The 22,061-nt window shown below is 52.1% G+C and overlaps 7 protein-coding genes across 7 annotated transcripts; 4 read left to right on the top strand and 3 right to left on the bottom strand.

Moving 5' to 3' along the window:
• Positions 1-12: 12 nt before the first annotated feature.
• Positions 13-6,208, top strand: BO94DRAFT_580733 (IQ and HECT domain protein; the record flags this gene model as incomplete). Its single annotated transcript, XM_025615348.1, has 5 exons — positions 13-195; positions 267-493; positions 550-565; positions 2,399-5,479; positions 5,537-6,208. 5 exons carry the CDS (start codon positions 13-15, stop codon positions 6,206-6,208), a joined length of 4,179 nt encoding a protein of 1,392 aa, XP_025472303.1.
• A 1,427-nt stretch (positions 6,209-7,635) lies between these two features.
• On the top strand, positions 7,636-9,884 carry pab1 (polyadenylate-binding protein; the record flags this gene model as incomplete). Its single annotated transcript, XM_025607610.1, has 2 exons — positions 7,636-9,758; positions 9,824-9,884. 2 exons carry the CDS (start codon positions 7,636-7,638, stop codon positions 9,882-9,884), a joined length of 2,184 nt encoding a protein of 727 aa, XP_025472302.1.
• A 690-nt stretch (positions 9,885-10,574) lies between these two features.
• On the bottom strand, positions 10,575-15,108 carry BO94DRAFT_482129 (transcription factor). The gene is made up of 4 exons (XM_025608881.1): positions 14,663-15,108; positions 13,760-14,591; positions 11,180-12,850; positions 10,575-11,111 (listed from the first exon to the last, which is right to left on the bottom strand). The coding sequence occupies exons 1-4, from the start codon at positions 14,910-14,912 to the stop codon at positions 10,652-10,654; spliced, it is 3,213 nt and encodes a 1,070-aa protein (XP_025472301.1). The 5' UTR covers positions 14,913-15,108; the 3' UTR covers positions 10,575-10,651.
• Positions 15,109-15,529: 421 nt separating this feature from the next.
• On the top strand, positions 15,530-16,896 carry BO94DRAFT_506564 (Zn(II)2Cys6 transcription factor domain-containing protein). Its single transcript, XM_025609577.1, has 4 exons — positions 15,530-15,682; positions 15,749-15,762; positions 15,833-15,895; positions 15,946-16,896. Exons 1-4 carry the CDS (start codon positions 15,608-15,610, stop codon positions 16,619-16,621), a joined length of 828 nt encoding a protein of 275 aa, XP_025472300.1. The 5' UTR covers positions 15,530-15,607; the 3' UTR covers positions 16,622-16,896.
• A 1,052-nt stretch (positions 16,897-17,948) lies between these two features.
• On the top strand, positions 17,949-18,363 carry BO94DRAFT_129222 (uncharacterized protein). The gene has a single exon (XM_025605626.1). It carries the CDS (start codon positions 18,009-18,011, stop codon positions 18,279-18,281), a length of 273 nt encoding a protein of 90 aa, XP_025472299.1. The 5' UTR covers positions 17,949-18,008; the 3' UTR covers positions 18,282-18,363.
• A 42-nt stretch (positions 18,364-18,405) lies between these two features.
• BO94DRAFT_530263 (3-oxoacid CoA-transferase) lies at positions 18,406-20,350 on the bottom strand. Its single transcript, XM_025610645.1, has 5 exons — positions 19,946-20,350; positions 19,700-19,894; positions 19,262-19,648; positions 18,868-19,212; positions 18,406-18,813 (listed from the first exon to the last, which is right to left on the bottom strand). Exons 1-5 carry the CDS (start codon positions 20,205-20,207, stop codon positions 18,488-18,490), a joined length of 1,515 nt encoding a protein of 504 aa, XP_025472298.1. The 5' UTR covers positions 20,208-20,350; the 3' UTR covers positions 18,406-18,487.
• A 681-nt stretch (positions 20,351-21,031) lies between these two features.
• On the bottom strand, positions 21,032-21,418 carry BO94DRAFT_580726 (uncharacterized protein; the record flags this gene model as incomplete). Its single annotated transcript, XM_025615347.1, has 1 exon — positions 21,032-21,418. The coding sequence occupies one exon, from the start codon at positions 21,416-21,418 to the stop codon at positions 21,032-21,034; it is 387 nt and encodes a 128-aa protein (XP_025472297.1).
• Between the last annotated feature and the right edge of the window lie 643 nt (positions 21,419-22,061).

Below are 22,061 nucleotides of genomic sequence, written 5' to 3'. Positions count from 1 at the left end.
CTGCCTGCCACCATGTTCAAGCCCTCACAGCCCATGATGGCGCGACTGCGCCTGACAACCAAGCAGATCAATGGCGGCTACTACAAGGGTAACCGGACCGGCTCGATGGGTTACTTCGCGAAAAACGGCTCTTATGTGATCGACTGGAAAAAAGTCCGCACTTACGTCGTCCCCGAGAACTTGGATCAGTTCAAGGTGGGTTCCCATGCCCTTGCATTCGGGACAATCGCTTTGTCCATGGCCCATATGCTGACTTATGCGATCAGCTCACGCCCTTCGTGACGAAACGTATGCCTCCGACGAAATCCAAATACACAAACGAGGTCGAGAGGAGGGGAAGGACCATGACGATTGAGCGGGCTTTCGGAGGCAAGGACTACCTTGATATGTGGGCATCGGACAATGGTCAGGAAGTTCTGGAGCAGGAGCGCCTGGAATCGGAGGCTGCAGAGAAGGCCGCGGAGAAATCGAATTCGACCAAGCCTACTCAATAGTCGTCGGTTTCTCGTGAAATAATTCGGATATTCGGACATACTGAGGTATGCCTAGTCTCTGCATTGTGGCGGTTAGACCAGGCATGGACAACGCGGCAGCTGATCGATTACCTTCGCGTCTGCTGCTGTGACTCTCGAGGACGCTTAAGTCGGTCGCCTCCTCTTGCCATATCCGCTGGCTTGCGTGGATTGTATTCTATGTACAGTAGCTGTGGGGTTTGATGTTGAGGGCACATATTACTGGGGCTACCTATGTATCAAGCAGTTGAGGAGACAGGGCATATGGGCCTAGGTCTCGGTCATCACCCTTGATACGCGGATTGGATTGCGGCGCATCTCTGGGTTTTTGCATATTAGCAAATGGTTTATTCTACCAATTACAAACTTCATGGGTTTTGGAAAGACTATGACTTCTTGTGTGCCAGGTCCGCGAAAGTAATTAGTTGCTAGAATTCGAAAGATCCGAAAGAACGCAGCCGTGGGCTGAGGTATATAATGGACCTCTAATCCCAGAGAGCAACCCACAGCCACTGCAGGCTATCCCGCAAAGCATCCTTTCTGCTTTTGTGTCCTCTATTTTATTTTTCTCTTGGTTTCGTCTTGGAGAATTTCATATAGAGATGAGAAACCATTCCAAGAAAAGTGACTTACATACAACAATCGTGTCTAATGCATCCCTGGATAGCAATGTGATTACAATACTCTCTCTCAATGCCGATAAATATATACATGCCTGTCAAGCAAGCAAGTCTTATCAAATTTTATGTGATCCGCAATGAGAAGACACTCTCTTTGTGGTCTATCACATACTCGTTCTCGGTTTCCAAGTCTGTGGCCACCAAGTTTGTCTGTACTGCTCATACGGGGCTGCTTATACAATTATGAGATCTGCAGCATCCTCTAGAGCAGATATCTTGCGGTTTATATGGGTGTAACAGCCCTAGAAGAACTCAAATGTCTGAAACAAATCCGGGAAATCCTGAATAATCATCTGGAGTTTGTCAAGCCCGGTGCCGACGACTCCTTTACCTCTAGGGAGAGCTATGTTGTGCTCGTTTTGCCTGGAAAGCCAGATCGCTGGATAATGCGACCAGATATTCTGCAGTTCTGACAACAGCTCATACCTCGAATGTAGTCCTTTAGAAGGATGGGGTACGAATGAGGCGATTTGGGAACGCTTGGCCGAGATTTAAAACGAGGGGCCTAAGTGGCTTGTATGCCTAGAGAAGCCCCCAAGCTGGACAATCAACTCTAGACCATCAAGATAATGAATGTATGTGCTTGTTGTTGGAGGATTGCTTCACCATCTCTTCTCATCTCGGGATTGCTTAGTGTCTGATGTACTCAACAGAAGCATCGTTCCATGGAGAGGCCTTATTAAGCAAGGTATGTCGTAGCATGGAAGTAGGGCTCTTCCAACTTATAAGGACGTTTCCCATTGTATGCTCGAGTAGGCTTTGGTTCGATAGTTTGGTTCGAGTCCTTTGCGAGATATAGCCGATTCAACAAGCTCACGCTCAACAATCGTGTGCGACGAACTACCTGGAGTTCAAAGACCCATCTGAGGGAGATAACTCTCGGGCATTGTTTCGATGTGAACAATTCAATTCCAGCATCATCTAGATGTCGGTGTCATTAATAAGCTTGGTGACGGAAGTTCGGTGGCGGGACAGTGAGTGGCAATAAGGTCAGATAGCGGGCAGGAGTGCGTGGCCGTAAGGGCAATCAGCAGCGGATGCGGACCCCCAAGACCAAGACCAAGAGGAAGAGCTGCATGTTCCCTGATGGCATAATACCAGCCTAATGATTCATCCTCCCTCCCCCTCCGCTTCACTGCGTGTCTAGGTTGCTCATACATGGGCTGCGGCATGGAGACGCTTCACTGATGCTCCTCGTCTCTGCAGTGCCCTTCTCACCTGTCCGATCGAGTCTTGTCGACCGACTTTCAACCCCAGCGTGATCCCGACGCCACTATGTTCCAGTCATTTACGGGGAACTCCCGCCGTCCACGGCAGGTTAACCTCGGTGGCCGCAATACGAACCCTTTCGCCGCATATCCCTCCGGCCGGCAAAATCCCCACGGCGCCGGTCCCCAGAATACTCTCGCCATTGCCCAACAAGAACGGCTTGTGAGACAGCAAGAAAGAGAGCGGTTGACGTCCAGCCGGCTCATCCAACGCACATGGAGGGGTTATCGGAGCCGGAAGATAACGCGCAGGACATGGCGCACGGAGTGGGATACCACGGAGAGGCAGGGCAACGAGGACTCCCTCTCGTTTGAGGCCCTCGCCCAACGTCCAGATGTAGTTCTGCAGCAGTGTCTCCGATACGGCACGGCCACGGAGTGCTTATCACAGCTGCGTTTGCTGGTCCAATTTCTGGAACCGTGGAACAGTGGTGATGTTGCCCGCTTGGTATATTTCTCGGAGGCTTTTCAAAGAACTTTGCGAGAAGTGCCTACGATCGCGACCGAAGGGGAATGGACCACGCCACTGAAGCGCCTGGCAAATCTGACCCTTCGTGTTCTGCGGTCTGCGATGTCGTCAACGGTGCCGGTTTTCGCCGTTGGGCATCTTCTCCGGCTGCTCGTCTTTCTCATGGGCCTTATACCAAAGCAAATGGCACGGCTAGCCAAAAGCTACTATTCCGTCATGGCGATGTTCACGAAAGACTTTGGATCGATGTCTCAACGATATCAGTTATCCCAGGATGGCCTTGTTCAGTGTGTCCTTGCTTTGCTTCGACCCATTACTTCCGAGACTCTCACGGCCTACGAGTGGTTCGCAAGAAGTTATTTAACGATTCCCAACCTGTTGGAATACATAGGAAGCTTGGATGGCATATCAAACAATATCAATTACAAGTTGCTAACCTCTGCCTTGGGATCGTTACGAACACTGCTCGAAGATTACCCTAGGAGTTCCGAGGACGTGGATGCCCGTCTTTGGCTGCTTGCTTACTTCATCTTCTTCCACCGATGCGCTTTGGGGAATCAGACAGGCCGCCAGGCACCAGAACCTGGTTTTGTCAAGGTGGTATCGAAATTGCTCAACTCCACCGCTGTGCACGTATCGCGCCGTCTAGAGTCGGAAGACTCCAACGAGTATGATGATACTCCCGAACGAACACCGTTGCACCCTTTTGTCAAGGATCAGCTAGTCAGTCTCGTCAATCAGAGTAGCATCACGGGGCTTCTTTCACGGCTACAATCGACCCGCCTTTCTCAAGGCGACCTGGCAGATGCCCAGTCTGATGCATCTAGAGAAGCGAAAGTTCTTGCTACTTATGCCCTGACCCTCCTGAGAGTTTTTCCTCGCCGGGGTGATGATATCCGGATGTGGTTGTACCTGGGGTCGGCTACTTCAGGCGACCAGACCGCAGGTCAGTCAGGCTCAAGAATTCCGGCTATCAAGTATTTCTGGCAAGCATCCAGGGCCAGTAAAATATTTGCTGCCATCAGTCATGATTCTACCAAGGTGTTGCCCCTACTGAAACCGGCCCAAGACGCTCAGGGTGCTAGTCCGGGAATATCCCAGTTTGACAGGGATGAAGAATGGACAATTATACTGCTATTCCTCGAGCTCTACACGTTCGTCCTGAAAGTAATGGATGATGAAGAGTTCTTTTCTAGCGAGTCTTCTTTCACAGCCTCATCAAATGCAAGAGTTTCGTGGACCAAGGAGAGCGCTTTACCCCTGAGAGATATCAGGGAAATGACGGTCTTCCTCAAAAACCTAGGCTTCACCCTGTACTGGAATTCGGCGGACCTCAGCGAAAAGGAAATTACTCAAGACACTGGAGGTATTCGAAGTTATTTCAACTCAACTACCGCGCCATCAGATACCATTGCAAGTGTGAGGGACATTGAGATGAAAAACAAAGAGAAAGGACTCCCCGGCGTCACGGGAATTCCGCTTGACTACTTCAAGGGCTTGGTTACGGGTCTGTTGAGGATGATCCATGAGCGGGATTCGAGGCGAAAATTCCTTCCCGATGGGCATTGGTTGATGACGAGCCGTTTCGATATGGAAGGCTTCATTCCTGCCGTTACAGCAGAAGAGGAGAATAGGCACCAGCTTCAGGACGAAGACAACAAAGAGGAACACGATGATCTTATACATGATGACTACTATGAGCCATCTCCAGGCCTAATCGGGACCGGTCGCGCTCAGCAGACACTTCGGATCGAAGCGCTGAGACGCCGCCAGCAACAGGCCGCTCGCAGGAAGCAGCTGGAGGCCGTGGCCCCTAGACTGGAGATCCTCCGAAACATGCCCTTTTTCATACCGTTCCCGACGAGAGTCCAGATATTCCGTGAATTCATTTATCGCGATCAGATGCGCAGAAGACAAGGGTACATTGAACCGGATTCCTGGCGCATTTCCGTAGCGCAAGTCCCAATGGGCCGCATGATCGATGGCCGTCCTGCCGTGGTAGATATTCTGAGTCGGCACCATGCCAATATCAGACGCGAGAGCATATTCAAGGATGCATTTGATGAATTCTACGAGCTGGGAGTGGGGTTGAAAGAGCCCATCCAGATTACGTTCATTGACAAGTTCAATACGCCAGAAGCTGGCATCGATGGCGGCGGTGTCACCAAGGAGTTTCTCACGAGTGTGACGAGCGAAGCCTTCAAATCGACCAACGATACGAACTTGTTCGAAGAGAACGACCAACACCTGCTCTACCCGAACCCAGTTGCTGTTGAGCAGCGGCGAGAGTTTCTGCGTCAGCTGGGGTTCGTCGAAAACACCCCCGAATGGAATGAAAACATTCGCGACCTACTCAGGCGCTACGAGTTTCTGGGGCGAATCATTGGAAAGTGTATGTACGAGGGAATTTTGGTCGATGTCAACTTTGCCCCGTTTTTCCTGCTCAAATGGGCTTTGACCGGTGGGACGGGCTCGGCACAGCGCGAGACAGCCTACCGTGCCAACCTCAACGATCTGCAAGACCTGGATCAGGGTCTCTACCAGGGGCTGGTAAGTGAAGCCTGCTCACCTCTGGTGCTGTGTACTTGTCGCTGACTGGTGTGATAGTTGCAACTGAAGAATTATACTGGAGATGTGGAGGATTTCTCGTTGAATTTCACCATCACCGACACCGTACCGCTTCCGGACGGGGGCAGTCGTACGACGACACGGGACCTGAAAAGCCATGGATCAGACATACCTGTTACGAATCAGAACCGACTGGTGTACATCTCTTACATTGCTCGCTACCGCCTTCAAGTCCAGCCTGCTCTGCAGACCAACGCTTTTCTCCAGGGACTGGGGCAGATCATCCAACCCTCATGGCTATCGATGTTCAATCAGACCGAGCTACAGACCCTTGTGAGTGGCGATTCAGGAGACATCGATGTAGCAGACCTGAGACGCAACACGCTTTATGGCGGAGTGTACACAATCGGTGACGACAAAGAAGAGCACCCGACAATCAAGTTATTCTGGGAGGTCATGGAGAAGATGTCGAACGCCGAGAGACAGAAAGTGCTTCGATTTGTAACGTCTACGCCTCGGGCTCCTTTATTAGGTTTCAGCCACCTCAATCCTCGATTCAGTATCCGGGACTCAAGCGAAGATCAAGAGAGATTGCCTAGCACAAGCACCTGCGTGAACCTCCTCAAGCTTCCCCGATATACCAACGCCGATACCCTTCGAGAGAAGCTCTTGTATGCGGTCAATTCGGGAGCTGGATTTGACCTAAGCTGAGGTGGGTGGTGGGTTTGTTGACATGGTCTGATAGGCCGGTCATGCAATTACATGGAGTGAATTTAGTGAATCCTTAAGAAGTTGCATAGCTGAGGCGTCCTGGTGAACAGTGCGTCATTTATTGTTGTTGTGTTGTTTCATTGTCTGTCCAATTCCGAGGGTGTATGCTATTTCTAGCTCGAGTCCCGGAGCTGCTGACATCTCGGGCCTTTGTTACCTGTGGAGGGGTAAGGGGGTAGCTTCGACCCACCGGATAGATAGTCATTATACATACTTATTCAGAATGGTTCCTTTGACTTTGAGTTCGGCTTCCTTTGTTGTTGTAATCTACTCCGTACCACCGACACGGTGGCTGCCGTCAAGCTCCCGTCGAATGAAAGGCGAGGTGGTTGTTGATCGCGGCCCAGCCCCAGTTGACACCTGAGGCCGCAGGTGTCCGGACGAATCTTCCTTCATAGTCGTTTTGCCGCTCGAGCTAAAAACTCGACGTAGCAAACGAGAGTGCAGGGCGGGAACCCACCATTCCGTAAAGCGCCGTTCAAGCGGCGAGCACCATGGCCTTTTTAGGACTAGTGGGAGCTGCCGGTCCAAAGAGAGAAAAGGAAAATTTTGTCTTTGAGTTTTTTTCAGATAAAAAAAAAAAAAAAAAAGGCAGACAGGTTCCTTTGGGGCGTCGTTTCATTCTTCGCCGTCTTTTCTCTTTCTCCTCCATCCGCTCTTCTTCTTCCTTCCCCAAAAAATCATAAAACCCTTCTCTGCTGTCTCTCTCAGCATCCTTTTCTCTTCTCCCTCCCTTTTCATATCCCCTCTTTTTCGAAAACCCATCGAAAAAAATCTCGCAAAAAAACCCGGAAAAAAGTACAAAAAAACCAAAGTATATCTCCCCTCCAAACCCATTTTCCGTCGGGCCCTACTGTGACTTTTTCCCACCCTCTCCCGAAGTGTGCGGTGTGTGTGTGTGCGCGTGGGTGTGTTTGTGCGTGCATCTGGAGGTTTTTCCCTCGACCGCCTATTCGTCCTCCCTCGTGATCGTGTTTTCTCTTCACATCCCATCTGTCTGTCTTTGTTATCTTGCCAGTGTCGTCTATCGTCATTGCTGGTGCCTGAGATCGAGGTTGTCCCTTTATCGCGTGTTGATCATCGTGCCTCCCCCTCCCCCCATCCTTCACTGTGATAGTGTGACCGCCTGGGAGTGAATTCCCGTCTCCGTCAGTCAGCGCACACTGGGCTCTGTTGGATCCCCTTGCTCATCTTCCGCTGTCATCGGCCATCTGTTACTCCTGCATTGCACTCTGTCTCTTTCATTGTAGCTTGGGAGCTTGGCTCAATCCTGCAATCTGTCTGCCTAGTCATCTTGTCTTCCACCCTTCGATCTTCTCATTGACATTGGGCTAACCTCGTCCCCTGCCAATAGTAACACCACAAAAATGTCTGCCGACGCCGCTACCACCCCCGCCGTCGAGAACGTCAACGGCGCTGCTGAGGCTAGCCCTGCTGCTGCCGCCCCCAGTGGTACTCCCGAGGTCACTGCCGTTGAGAACTCGGCTCCGGCCCCCAGTGCCAACCAGCCTCACTCGGCTTCCCTGTATGTCGGTGAACTCGACCCCTCGGTCACCGAGGCTATGCTCTACGAGCTCTTCTCTTCCATCGGTCAAGTCGCTTCCATCCGTGTCTGCCGTGATGCCGTTACCAGACGCTCTCTCGGTTACGCCTACGTTAACTACAACAACACCGCCGATGGTGAGCGTGCCCTGGAGGACCTGAACTACACCCTGATCAAGGGCAAGCCTTGCCGTATCATGTGGTCTCAGCGTGACCCCGCCCTCCGCAAGACTGGCCAGGGCAACGTCTTCATCAAGAACCTCGACAGTGCCATCGACAACAAGGCTCTCCACGACACGTTCGCCGCTTTCGGTAACATCCTCAGCTGCAAGGTCGCTCAGGATGAGTTCGGTAACTCCAAGGGATACGGTTTCGTTCACTACGAGACTGCCGAAGCTGCCAACAACGCCATCAAGCACGTCAACGGCATGTTGCTCAACGACAAGAAGGTCTTCGTCGGTCACCACATTTCCAAGAAGGACCGCCAGAGCAAGTTCGAGGAGATGAAGGCTAACTTTACCAACGTCTACATCAAGAACCTTGACCCCGAGATTGAGGACGATGAGTTCCGCAAGATGTTCGAGGTCTTCGGCGAGATCACCTCCGCCACCCTCAGCCGTGACCAGGAGGGCAAGAGCCGTGGATTCGGTTTCGTCAACTTCTCCACCCACGAGAGCGCGCAGGCCGCCGTCGATGAGATGAACGACAAGGAGATCCGTACCCAGAAGCTCTATGTTGGCCGTGCTCAGAAGAAGCACGAGCGCGAGGAGGAACTGCGTAAGCAGTACGAGGCTGCCCGCCTGGAGAAGGCTTCCAAGTACCAGGGTGTCAACCTCTACGTCAAGAACCTGACTGACGACATTGACGACGAGAAGCTGCGTGAGCTCTTCGGACCTTACGGTACCATTACTTCTGCCAAGGTTATGCGCGACACTAACGTCGAGCGTGCCTCGTCTCCCGACTCCGCTGGTAAGGAGAAGGAGGCCAACAAGGAGAACGACAAGGAGACCGTTGAGGCCGAGAAGGCTGAGGAGAAGGCTAGCGAGTCCTCCGAGGAGAAGGACAAGGAGGGCAAGAAGTCCGAGAAGAAGCCCTTCGGCAAGAGCAAGGGTTTCGGTTTCGTCTGCTTCAGCAGCCCCGATGAGGCTTCCAAGGCCGTTACTGAGATGAACCAGAGAATGGTCAACAGCAAGCCCCTCTACGTTGCCCTTGCCCAGCGCAAGGATGTTCGCAGAAGCCAGCTTGAGGCCAGCATCCAGGCTCGCAACACCATCAGACAGCAGCAGGCCGCCGCTGCCGCTGGTATGCCCCAGCCTTACATGCAGCCCGCCGTTTTCTACGGCCCCGGTCAGCAGGGCTTCATTCCCGCTGGTGGCCAGCGTGGTATGGCCTTCCCTCCCCAGCCCGGTATGGTGATGGGTATCCCCGGTGGACGCCCCGGCCAGTACCCCGGTCCTTTCCCTGGCCAGCAGGGTGGTCGTGGCATGGCCCCCAACCAGCAGATCCCTCCCAACTTTGCTCAGGGTATCCCCATGGGCATGCAGGGCCCTGGTGGTATTCCTAACGGCATGGGCTACCCCGGAGCTATGGCTCAGGTGCAGTTCGGACGCGGCGCTGGTGGCCGTGGTCAGGTTCCCGGAATGCCCATGGGCCAGGGTATGCGTGGTGGTCCTGGTTACGGCCAGGGCCGTGGTGGTGTTCCCGTTCAGCAGGGTAATGTCCGCCCTGGCCAGGGTGGCCGTGGACAGAACGCTGCTCAGCCCGCTGGTCGTGAGGAAGCTGCCGCTGGCGGTCTCAATGCTCAGACTCTCGCTGCCGTTCCCCCGGCCCAGCAGAAGCAGATGCTCGGCGAGGCTCTGTACCCCAAGATCCAGGCCCAGCAGCCTGAGTTGGCTGGTAAGATCACTGGTATGCTCCTGGAGATGGAGAACACCGAGCTGTTGAGCCTGTGAGTATTCCCTATCATACCTCATCATTCATGTTGCCTTACTAATGTGTTCTTGCAGGCTGGAGGAGGAAGATGCCCTTCGCGCCAAGGTCGACGAGGCCCTTAGCGTCTACGATGAGTACATGAAGAACAAGGGTGAGCCTGAGGCCCCCGCTGCCCCCGTCGCCGCCGCCGAGCCTGCCAAGCCCGAGGAGGCTGAGAAGGAGGCCGCCGCTGAGGAGACCAAGGCATAAATCCCTGTCTCACTTGCAGCGCCGGTGGTTTGATTCAGCTGTGCCATGTCGGAATTTTGACACCACCAATTTTTGATGACCTCGATTACCTCTTTTTACTCGAATTAACGATATCACCCTTATTTTCTCTTATCCTAACTCCTCCTTTTCTTTTTCACCTCCTACCACTTTTTTTTTTTACCTCTCTTCTCTTTCCCTCCTGGTCCTGATATCCCTCGGTTCCCAAAAGTTCTTTGTTAGTGGTGTCATCGGCCCATGATTAGCGAGCGACATCAACCTTACTGGATCCCACTTTTTTCTTTCTCCCACTCTCTTTGAAGGACCAAGCGTTCTTCTGCCGCGATGCTACGTACACGTGATGCCAGAGGGCGACGAGCAAAGAAAAGCAGCCAACACTGGGATCAGAGATGAATAGTTGTTCGGATGCCATGGTACTCTCTTATTTCATGTCACGAGAGGGAGGAAGTTGTGACGTCTTTTCTCTTCCTATCCCGCCATACTACCTACCTCGTATCCTACGATATGACACGAGTGTAATATAGACTTATGACTTCCTCACGGGATGCTTTCCTTGCTACGTAGTCCGTATCTTAAACCTAGATATATTTCGTATATAAAGATTGCTGTACATGATATACATCCATCCTCGCTGCCGCCAACTCAGAAAGTCGGATATTGCTGCCCAAACATATCCGTCAAATCATCAAAATTACTCCCCTGTAGCAGATCCACGATATTGAAATCAAAATCTGCATCGTTCAAGTCTGGAATCTGTCCAGTAGCGGCAGTATTATCGTGGTATATGTTGGTCGTTGTATTTGCGCCGTGGTCCCTTCTTCGTCTAGCATGTTCTTCTTGTTCTTCCTCTCCCGGGCTAGTAGGACCCGTGTGAGTTGAGGGTAGGTGATCGGTCATGATCGTGATGGTGGGATCTTGTGAGTTACGAGGACGGGCAGAGGAAGAATAATCTACTTTTCGTCTTTTGTTGGGGGAGGGTTCGCCTGTAGCATTAGTCTCGTGCATGTTTCGGGATAGTAGGGAAAGGGCCCTGTAGCAGTGTTTGGCTGTTTCCCATTGCGTGGACATGGTGTGAAGGATGGAGAGACATTTGGTTATTTCTCTGTTTTGGGGAGGGGGATTGTTAGTGCCTGGAGTGGCAATTTCAGGCAAAAAGGGCTGGGAACGCACTGGATTCCTTTGGATAGAACGTATTGGCGGAGTTGACATGCAAATGCAAGGACGAGTCCTGACATCCAGGCAGCAGAGAGGAAGCCAGGCCAAAAAAAGGATTGGCCGCTTTCTTGTTGCGTGGTTAGGGCGGAGAGGATCTCCCTTGCGGCGTTGATGCAGGTTTGGAGCCCTGAGCAGAATTCGGGTGTTGAAGGGTTGAGGGAGAGGGAGGGGCGGTTGATGAGGAGGATGAGATGTTGGTAGAGGACGGTGAAGAAAGGAGCGAAGTTGAATGCGTTGGGTGTTGTTGTCGTTGCTGTTTGGGATGATGAGGCTGCGTTCGCGGCTGTTTGGCCTTGGAGAGTCTCGATGGCGAGATTGTTCCACCACTTGTGGACATCTGTGATGAGAAATAGCACGGAGCTACGTCTGACGGAGCGCACGAAAATGGATTTGTGGAAGAGCTCGAGGGCTCGGCCTGTCAGGGTGCCGGACTCGACGTAGCTTGCAAAGGCGAGTTCCCGGCGGTTTTGCTGGGTTTCTTCAGCTGGCGAGGGACGTTGTGAGGCATTTCCGAGAGATTGGTTGTTCGAAGAGTGGGGATAGTGCTCTCTTTGTTCAGGGAACAAGGTAGGTCGATAATTCTGGGCCCTGTTGTACATCCCTGGGATATGGGTCTCTGGAGCGCCGGGTAGACAGACATCGATGTCGGAGTCTTGGACGCCTAAGGGCAAACCGAGTGCCTGGCTTAGGTATCGATCAATGGCATACGCGCACCAAAAGATCCTCTTCCGCAGCTGTCTGTCATGGGATGTGAGTTCCCGGTATCGGAACGGACAGCGATGGAGGCCAGCGTGCAGCATGGACCGGAGCATGCAGCCACCTACAGTGGAGGCTGTGCGGAGGGACATTCTCGCAACCAGGTAGAGCTGGCAAGCAAGAAGTGCTTGCAGAGAAAGGAGATCATTTCTACTGGTCAGAGTCCCGAGAAGAGCATGCATGTTGCTGGGTGACTCAATCCGGGACTCTAGAGGAAGATGAAGGTCTGGGTGCACAAGACTAGCCAGATTCAAAACGCACTGGAAGATCGTGGTCCAGCAGGCATTTCGGTGGTCTGGAGATGAAGAATGGGCCGAGTCCTGACGATCTTCGGAATAAAGCACCTCCATGGCCTGCAAGAATGTCGGGCCATGTAAGAAAGGGAACAAAGGATGCCAAACTTTGAAGTACATCATCATCAGTTCGCGGGCTGTATCCAGCGGGGGAGCATTGCCCAGGACTGCTGCCACTGCGGGGTCATATGCCCATTGGCACGGAGACTGGTCATCTTGCAGGGCAGCAGGGGATGTGTTCGCGGACCGAGAGACCGAATGATGGTGATGATGCGAGTCTTCGCTACCTACCAGGGTATCCTCCGGGTGTGGAAAGTCTTGCGCAGGCGATGCGCCGCTCGGATCTAGACTTTCGGAGAAAGCCCGTCGGACGGTTTTGATGAAGTAGACTCCGCTGGAGCTACCGACAAACTGACTCTCATCAGGTGAATGCGCGGTCAGGGAACCGATCTCGCCATTGGTGAGGTCCGAAGACTCCATTCTGGCAAGCTCATGGTGTCTCCGTCGAGGATGAAGACCGGAGATGGAAGAGAAATCAAGTTCGACTGGATGAATTGCTGCCGGAGACGTTCTTCTGCTTAGTCATGCCAGAGGCACAACTTTATGCACCACCACCACCATCACCACCACCACCATCACCACCGTCAACCACCCCACTAGATAAGTATAGGACCATGGCAGGTGGATATAGCCAGATCGACTAGTCTTGTATAAATCCCTGAGACTATCTATGCTCATCGGATGATGGGACCTTGGTAACTCAGTGGGCTCGGTGGAAATTCGGAACCTACTATAGACAACAGGACAGTTAGCAGACACTCATCCAAAAAATAGAGGAAGAGACTCCCAGCCTTCTCAAACCAATGTCTTTGGTCCGTACAGCCATCAGTCAGAATATATACTGCCTTATGTGGACTGTTCAACAGAGCCGAGTCCTCTTACGAAACAATCAGACAACTACCCATTATTATTTTCTCCATTGCTTCTATAATACGCCCGATCTAAGAACTGTGTCATCATTAGCCATGCCCAGGTGCATTACAGACAAAAATTACGAATGATGAGACACGGAGGTGTTGATTGGGGATGCAAAGAGCACATTAGAGCCGAGCTGTTTCTGCACGCAGTCTGGTGATGACGATCAAATGCGGTTGGCGGTGCCTCTGGTTGGCAACGACTGCATGGTGAGAAGGGAGATAAGAAAGGTGCAGCAAGTCAGTGCCATAGGTCATGAAAGTGTATAGCTGCAGGAATGGTGGGGGAACTTGGGGTACCGAATCTCGTATCGGAGTAACATGCCTCGTGGAGACTAACAGGGATATCGATGCCTGCAGGTTGATGCTAATCAGAGGATGGCAAATATTGCCGAAAGAAGCGGGATGAAGACGGGAAGAAGTCCGCAAGGGAAATTTCCGAAGTAGATTATGCTAGACTAATAACTAACTTGTTAACCTACAACCATCGGCGGCAAAGGGATGGGTTCTACTGCGAAGCCAATTGATCAATCTCCTTGCAAACTGCATCCACGACCCCCTGCGTATCCGACGTCCCTCCGAGATCCGGTGTTACAATCCCAGCGGCGCATACCTTCTCGACACAGTCCATCAACTTCTTCGCGGCATCCCTTTCACCCAACCATGTCAGCATCTCTGCAGCCGACCAAAAGGTGGCCACCGGATTGGCCACACCCTTGCCCATGATGTCAAATGCACTTCCGTGCACTGGTTCAAACAGTGACGGGTTCTTGCGGGTAGGGTCAAGGTTGCTGGATGGTGCCACGCCAATCGAACCAGCTAGACCAGCTGCAAGGTCGGAAAGAATATCCATATGCAAGTTGGTCCCCACGATAGTGTCAAGCGACTGCGGCTTCGTAAGCATGCGGATGGTGATAGCGTCCACCAACATCTTGTCCCAGGTGACATCCGGAAAGTCCTTTGAAACCTTTGCAGCGACCTCATCCCATAGGACCATCCCATGCCGCATGGCGTTACTCTTCGTAACCACGGTAAGATGACGACGCGGTCTAGAACGGGCTGTTTCGAAGGCAAAGCGCATGATCCTTTCGATACCAACTCGGGTGAACATCGCCACCTCTGTCGCGGCTTCCCATGGCTGGCCGGCATGGCTACGTCCACCCTGACCACAGTATTCTCCTTCAGAATTCTCTCGTACAAGGACCCAGTCGATGCCATCCACAGCCGTGTTTAGGGGGGACTTGGTTCCGGGAAAGGTGCGCACAGGACGGACATTTGCGTATAGTTGCAATGGACTGCGGAGGGCCAATAGAAGACCCCATAAGGAGACATGGTCGGGAATGTCTGGATACGTCAGTGGCGTTCTCAGTCTTCATTGGGATTTGTTTTGGGTTGTTAGAAGCAAATCGCCGTACCTGGATGTCCCACAGAGCCAAACAAGCCTGCGTCGAACTTCCGCACCGTCTCCAAGTAACCTTCCGACATGTACCGACCATGCTGCTTGTAGTAGTTCGTTCCCCATGGGAGATGCGTAAATTCGATGTTGAAAGTGTTCAACTTCTGGGCAAGCTTATTGACCACTTCGATGGTCGCTTTCACCACTTCCTCGCCTATCCCGTCACCCGGGATGGATGCGATGCGGTATGTGAGCTTTTCTATAGTCATGTTGTATTGCAATAACCAAGACACCAGGACAGAAGCTGCAGGAAGTAGGTGATTCCCTTAGAGAATATGAACTCCGCATCTTCATGCTCTATATACTTCCTCCCGGCTGCAGATTTGGCTGAATGTTTGTCCTATTAGCATGTCGATTATTCGGTGCCAAGCGTTTGGGTGCGGATCAAAGATCTGTTTATTGATATTGCATGCAACTCTTCGACTATCATGTCAGCATGTAGATAATGATGGATGCTCGCTGCTTCGCCAATGAAGACTACGGGATTGGAAATGACCGCCAACTGCACCGGGTACCGGGTACCCGCAGTAACTTGCCATGGGGTCAGCCACGCCACAACCGAGTAACCATGAGTATTCTGCAGTTGAATCATGAACTGTAATAGCATATCGATGTCCTCGATGGATGAGAGGAAGATTGTTGACCCCGGATGGAGAAGGCACATGGATTGCCCGAAGAGGAAGCCACGCGTCGGCTAAGCGTTCAGCCGTGGAAGGCCCCACCGCCCCCGCGCTTTACCCGAAGCGGGAAGCCGGCCTGCCTTGGGTGGTTGTATAACGCTTTTCCTGGCGGCGCTCTTAACCCAGCCCTCTGGCCGAAACGATGAGGATCTCCGAGCGGAACCGGTCACCCATCCCACTCTTCCTGCGTCCCCCCTCTGCCAAACTATTAACCGCCCACCACAATGGCCCCTGCAAAGCCAAATAAAGTGTCTCGCATCACCGTGGCTTGTAATTCCTGCCGCTTCCGGAAACAGAAGGTAAGAAGATCCCTTGCCTCGACGGATATGCAAGTTTAACCAAGTTTAACCGCAATACGCTTTTAGTGCAGTGGAAACAAGTAAGTAGATAGTACACTTGGCTCATCTTTTTCCCTTCTGCACCGTACAAGCAACTAATCCGACTCGGAGGCCGATATGCACACAATGCCACCAACACAACCGGCCATGCGACTGGCCCGAACAGTTAAAGCGGTAAGCATTGCTGCTTGTACCTTGAAGTTCGTCATTCTTATGCCCACCAGTGGCCCTGCCAAAGGCTATATAGAAGCCCTGGAGCACCGTCTTCATGAAACAGAGAGTCTGCTTCTGAAATTACTTGCCGAAATCCCGGATTCCCAGCTCTCAGCCACCATTCAGGAAAGCCAAGAACATCCCAGGAATTATAGAAGCAGCAACAGTCCAACACAAATGTACTCTCCATCCACCCGCTTTGGAAAACGAGGTACAGATTACTGGAAAAAGTTCCCTTTGCACACCGTCCAGGATATTCGTGACTGGCAAAATGATTGCTTGGGCAACGGAGGTAATGCCTCAGCACCACGCTCTTCGGGACCAGATGTTGTCAGGCGTCCTTCCATTCCACTTTCTCGATATCAACCGGAGATCGAATCCCCGAGAGACCATGCCTCTGAGTTTCAAGAACATCGGGAGGTGCCAGCGCTACCACGGATACATCAGATCGAGATCCCCAATAGCCCGGGAGATGCGTATGTGTCGCCGGCTAAAGTGGTCCGCAGTCCTGGGCTAGATGATGAGATAAGAGAGAGTCGCCCGCGAATTGATCCAGTTTTCGAGGCGATACAGTACCAGCGCGCTCGTGCGGAGGCCGTCCATGAATTGAGCTCTGTTGTGCAGCAAAAGCCGAGTCTATGGAGGGGTGCGCCGTCTGTGAGCTTTCAGCAGCAATTTCTCTGGTAACCTTGACGACCCTCACATGAATAAACGACTCAATTTCTGTATCAACTTTCTAAGCTTGGATTGGGTTCGGACATGCCTTACTTCAGAGATGCAAGAATTGTCTGGTCGCCGATTGGAGGATGCACTCTGATTTCATCGCTCTAGGACTTATTAATCCTGTTATTGCCTCCGGTGTCATTGTGGAGGGCAATTCATATTCTATGTGTGGAGCAAACGCCGACACTATCAAGTATAACCGAACCAATTCACTATATAGAGAAATTCCAAGTCCTATGATACCATGCCAATACAGTCTATTCGAGAACACACCATCAACTAAGCCACCACGCCGAAGTATCGACACCTCAAGTAGGATGCTCGATCTCGATGATTCTTGCGTTTGGCGAGAATAATGCAGTGGACTCATTTGTCTCACCCAGGATCTCCCAGTATTAGGCCACTTTTACGGATGATAAAAAGAGCGAAAAATAGACTGTTCATGCTAGAATGAGTCGCAATCGAGAGATGAATATCTAACTAAATACTAGCCGCGTGTATAGGAAGAGTCTAGTCTGGCCCGGGCCCCCACATGTGGGGGATTGCTTAACAGTCAAAGCCAGAGTCAATGCGGAGACAGGCCCATGATTCTATGTTTTGAGTTAGTATCATAGCTGAATATTAGTCTTGGATATACAAAAAGGGTGATTCTATACCCGGAATGTGCAATTGAGATGATTCTGTTGGCATGCATACATACCCCATAGACAGTGCATGTAACTCAACATATTACTCCTTTCTTCCTTCCTTTATTTCCTCAGATCTGTAATGTTATCCCCATTACATAAATCAAACCCCTCATCGCCCTAACCCTAGAATCTCACGAGGTATTTCCTAATCAGGAAACCATGAAGCTATCCCGTCCCCACCACACTGAATTCCATCTCACCCCTAACCACGCTCCCCAAACCAGCATCGTAGAATCCAGAGTACTTTCATGTTAACGGTGAGTTTCAGCTATCATGACACTTAAGGTATACAGCCCCCCAATGACGAGGTTACTCTATCTTACATCGCCATGACGCCATCGCCATCCTCTCCCGTCACTGAACATGATATACCTACTGTGTAATACCATAGATATCACCCACTCAATCATCATCGAAAACCTGTCTAGGATGTGGACCCCACCCAACCAACCCAACCCAAATCCTTACTGTGCATCTAGACTAGACTCATGATCTCATCATAACGCTACACAAACCTACTTCCCACTGACACAGTGCATAGCACACAGTACATAAACCCATCCCCCCTCTCCCTTCCCTTCCCTTCCATCAAACCCTCTTACCTACAACATCCACCCAACCTACAACCCCACCAACCAACCAAGCAAGCCAAACCAAAAACAATGCCCTCCAAACCAATCTCCTCACCCCCCCTCCAACCCAAAAAAGTCCACGGCAGTGTCCGCGACGACGCCCCGATCGACGATTACGAAAACGCCTGGACGCCCGACGACGACGAACTCCACCAGCAACATCTAGAGAATGATGATATCGCGTTCAAGGCCCCGAATGTTGCGGCCGCGAGGAGGATGAATACTGGGACGGCGCCGAATCCTTCGGAGGGGGGAAGGGAGGGGACCACTGGGTCGGTGAATAGGTCGAAGACGAGGCATTGATTCTTTCTCTTTCTCTCTATTATGCTTATCTTTGTTTTGGGGTTTAGGTGGTACTGGTACTAAGTAGTACTTTATATGTGGGGGTTGTTTTACGAATTCGATGAGAATTGTATGAATCATAGTAGTAGTTTTGATTTATCCCAGTCATCCCACGTTATATACACAATTCTATAAACAAAATTTCAACACCACAGGTATTTGATTATTTACAGCATAGGTTTCAGGTCCTCCGAAACCTTGAAAGGAGCGGCAGTCTTGCTGCGGATCTCCTCAACCGTCACGCCCTCGGCGTACTCAACCAGTGTCAGTCCCTCGGTAGGGCTAACTTCGAACACGGCCAGATCGGTGATGATCTTCCACACGCAGCGAGGTCCGGTCAGGGGGAAGCTGCACTCGGGCAGGATCTTGGGGTTGCCCTTCTTGTCGGTGTGTTCCATGGTGACGACGACTTTGGTCTTCTCCGGGTTGGAAACTAGGTCCATGGCTCCGCCCATACCCTTCACTTTACCGGGGAGCATGAAGTTGGCCAGGTCTGGATGGGTTAGTTGATGGTTTTTTGCGTTTGGAATGGGGGTGGATTACGTACCGCCGTACTGGCTGACCTGGAGAGCACCGAGCATGGTCAGATCGATGCGGCCAGAGCGGATCATGCCGAAACTCTCCTGGGATCCGAAAACAGAGGCACCACGACCCAGAGTGACGGTCTCCTTGCCGGGGTTGATGCAGTCGGGGTCCTCCTCACCGGGCTTGGGGTAGCCACCCAGACCCAGGATACCGTTCTCAGCCTGGAGGACGACCTCCACGCCCTCGGACACGTAGGAAGGAGCAATCAGGGGCATTCCGATACCGAGGTTGACGTACATGCCGTCCTTGAACTCCTTGGCGGCGCGCTTGACGATGCGCTCGCGGCGGGCGGTGGCCTCACCGGAACCTGTAACAGTCAACACCCGTAGCCTGTGTGTCTGATCGGTGATACTCACCAGCCTGGAGCATCTCGCTAGGGTCCTTGGCGAAAGTGAGCTTCTCGATCTTCTTCTCGCCGGTGCTCTGGATGACTTTGTTGACGTAGATTCCCTGGAGGTGGATGCTCTCGGGGTCGATCTCGCCAACCTCGACAATGTGGTCCGCCTCGACGATGGTGTACTTGGCGTTCTTAGCCATGGCCTCGTTGAAGTTGTTCATCGACTTGCGGAACTGGCAGTTACCCAGCTTGTCGGCCTTGTGGACCTTAACCAGAGCGTAGTCACCGAAAATCGATTCTTCCAGGATGTAGTTCTTGCCGTTGAATTCGCGGGTTTCCTTGGGCTCGTTCTTGATCGCGACGCTACCGTCCTTGTTGTAACGCACGGGGAGTTCACCGGTTTGCACTGTCTAGGTTAGCAGGGCCTAGCTGGGTAGTAGAAGACAAAAGGTCGTACCAATTGTTCCATAAGCAGCAGGGGTATAGAAAGCAGGGACACCAGCGGCACCAGCGGCACACTTTTCCGCAATGGTGCCCTGGGGGGTCAATTCCAGGGAGAGGTCACCGCCGAGATACATTTTCTCGAAGACTTTGTTTTCACCGATAAACGAGGCAATCATCTTGCTGATCTGTTTGCTTTCCAGAAGCTGGCCTGTTGGGGGTTAGACCCACGCAATACTTCACTGTAGTAGTTGAGACGTACCGAGACCAACACCCGGCATTCCAGCATTGTTGGAGACGACCGTCAGATCCTTGATTTCGGGGCGATCACGGACAGCATCGATCAACGTGGTGGGAACACCGGCGAAACCGAAACCACCGACGAGGACGGTGGAGGAACCCTTCATGTCCTTGATGGCTTCCTGAGCGGACGGGCATATCTTATCAATGGCGCGCTTGGTGGTTGAGACGGAGAAATTCCGCCGCCAGATGGGGCGGAACACCGCAGGAACAGGCCGCGACATGATGCCGACCAGCCTTGACTGAGAATGATTCTGCAGAGATAAAAACTGGGGAAGGGAATAAAGAAATAAAAGAAGAAGAAGAGAAGGCCGGACGAGCAGCGATAAAAGTAACACACGGCTGTTCAGCATCACCAGCTCGCCGGTCGGCTAGTGAGCGTCGCGACGCAGCCGACAAAGCGATTATCCGCCGCCTACATCCAGCATCGCTTTGCCGCCTTCCGAAGCCGACCCCACCGGCGATCCACCACCGCCGTATTGCATCGTACGCCCGTGGGGGGAGAAACGTTCTGCCTGCGGGGGGGCCGCCCCCTGTCGCTCTCCCCCGGGCCCCTTTGCTGCCATCCAGGCACGCGATCGGGACGGGGAAAGTGTCAAATGCTGCCCCGAGTCCACCGGCCTCCGAGTTCCTGGTACTTTGCGATCAACTGCTTCTGATCCGGCCAGGGTCTTGCTGCTGAGAATCTGCAGGCGATCAGATAAGCCCCTGATGGGGCCCCCGTCACGGCACCGGCGTAATTTACAATTCCGACAGCGGAATGGGCATCGGCAAGGCACTGGCAGTTGGACATCGGGTGAACTCGCCTGGGCTCTGCCGACCGCCAGTCCGACTCGGGAGATTCTGTGGGGTCTCGATCTGGGGTAGTTCTCCCATAACGCCAACGGCTACGTGTGGTCCATTTATCCCACTCATTTTCTTCCGCCGAGGCTGACGTTCTCAAAGTGACTACTCAACTCAGGTAATTGGTATCGGACGTTTTACTCGCATTATAATCAATCTCGTACATGCAAGATCATCCTGAAGGAATCAATGGACCACCCATCCCTTAAATTGTGGTATTCTGAGCAATCTCGGTCCTTTGACAGGGAAGAATCGGCCAAACTCTGCCATCGTGGTCGTGCAGAAGCGTGAGAAGGATCGTTTTGCGGCAATCAGTCAATTCTTGCACATTGTTGTACTCCGATGGTTTCTGCTCATTGATGCTGGTGTAGATATTCTTTATGCACCAGCCGTCATCGGCCTCAAAGTTCCACCACTCCAGATTCACGGCCTCAATATGTTTCAGCTTCGCATTCGAGGTCTTGGTGTATTTGTGCAGTCCAATGAGAAATCTCCTTGCTTCTCGGTCATCGACAGCGGTCACAAGGTATCGATGCCAGTTTCCTGGCCATGTGCCGGGCTGGCGCTGTTGAAGGTGAACGTAGTATGGCATATTTTGCTTGGTTAAGCTTTGATTCAACCAGTGTGGAGAGTCGGTGGTTATTATCATTGAAGAATGCTGCAGTTTTCCGGTATGTCAGTTCGCTACTTTATAACCTCCTGCCCGCCATTCTCCACCTCCTTTTCATCATCGTCATGATAGGATAAGTTCGGAATCTAAGCCCGCTACTTCCCAGTGGTTCGAATCATGATCATGGCGCATCTGCATGTGAACGTGGTAGATGTCATGGAATGAGACAAGTCGATTCGCTCTTCAGAGCTCTAGACAATCGGTGCTCTGGTTGTAACCCAGAAAGTGAGGGACCGCATCAGGGTCTCCAGGCGGATCAAGAGCTATTCCATGTTTTGAACACATGTGCCGTGGACTGTGGTAGATACTAGATATTGGTCAGACGCTCTTCGATCCAATCAGGAACCCCCCCGAATTTAGCTTGCCTTATTAATACCACGCAGCTTTGATGGAATCGAATGTTGATATGCTCCTTGTATCCAGCAAACTGGGGTCGCGTCACTGATTATAGCCCCCAATTATCCCAGCTTCTGGTGCATCATCGCGCAATGGGTTCGTACTCGCTGAGTTCCATCTTCGCTTGACGAATTGCTAGAGGTGAATACCTTTTCAAGATGACATCTCC

The sequence above is a fragment of the Aspergillus sclerotioniger genome, assembly GCF_003184525.1.
Source record: "Aspergillus sclerotioniger CBS 115572 chromosome Unknown BO94scaffold_2, whole genome shotgun sequence".
NCBI classification, from domain to species: domain Eukaryota; kingdom Fungi; phylum Ascomycota; class Eurotiomycetes; order Eurotiales; family Aspergillaceae; genus Aspergillus; species Aspergillus sclerotioniger.
The sequence above is the reverse complement of the archived record's forward strand: the minus strand, read 5'-3'. Positions and strand labels throughout refer to the sequence as shown.

Excerpts from the sequence above, each read along its gene's own strand:
- BO94DRAFT_482129 (XM_025608881.1), bottom strand. The coding sequence starts at position 14,912 with ATGACTATAGAAAAGCTCACATACCGCATCGCATCCATCCCGGGTGAC. Across the intron at positions 12,851-13,759 it reads ATTGATCAATTGGCTTCGCA|CAGAAGAACGTCTCCGGCAG; the intron begins GTAGAACCCATC and ends GGCATGACTAAG. Across the intron at positions 11,112-11,179 it reads GTTCTATCCAAAGGAATCCA|AGAAATAACCAAATGTCTCT; the intron begins GTGCGTTCCCAG and ends TCCCCAAAACAG.
- BO94DRAFT_506564 (XM_025609577.1), top strand. The coding sequence starts at position 15,608 with ATGGCCCCTGCAAAGCCAAATAAAGTGTCTCGCATCACCGTGGCTTGT. Across the intron at positions 15,896-15,945 it reads TGGCCCGAACAGTTAAAGCG|TGGCCCTGCCAAAGGCTATA; the intron begins GTAAGCATTGCT and ends TATGCCCACCAG.
- BO94DRAFT_129222 (XM_025605626.1), top strand. The coding sequence starts at position 18,009 with ATGCCCTCCAAACCAATCTCCTCACCCCCCCTCCAACCCAAAAAAGTC.
- BO94DRAFT_530263 (XM_025610645.1), bottom strand. The coding sequence starts at position 20,207 with ATGTCGCGGCCTGTTCCTGCGGTGTTCCGCCCCATCTGGCGGCGGAAT. Across the intron at positions 19,895-19,945 it reads AATGCCGGGTGTTGGTCTCG|GCCAGCTTCTGGAAAGCAAA; the intron begins GTACGTCTCAAC and ends AACCCCCAACAG. Across the intron at positions 18,814-18,867 it reads CCAGGTCAGCCAGTACGGCG|ACCTGGCCAACTTCATGCTC; the intron begins GTACGTAATCCA and ends TAACCCATCCAG.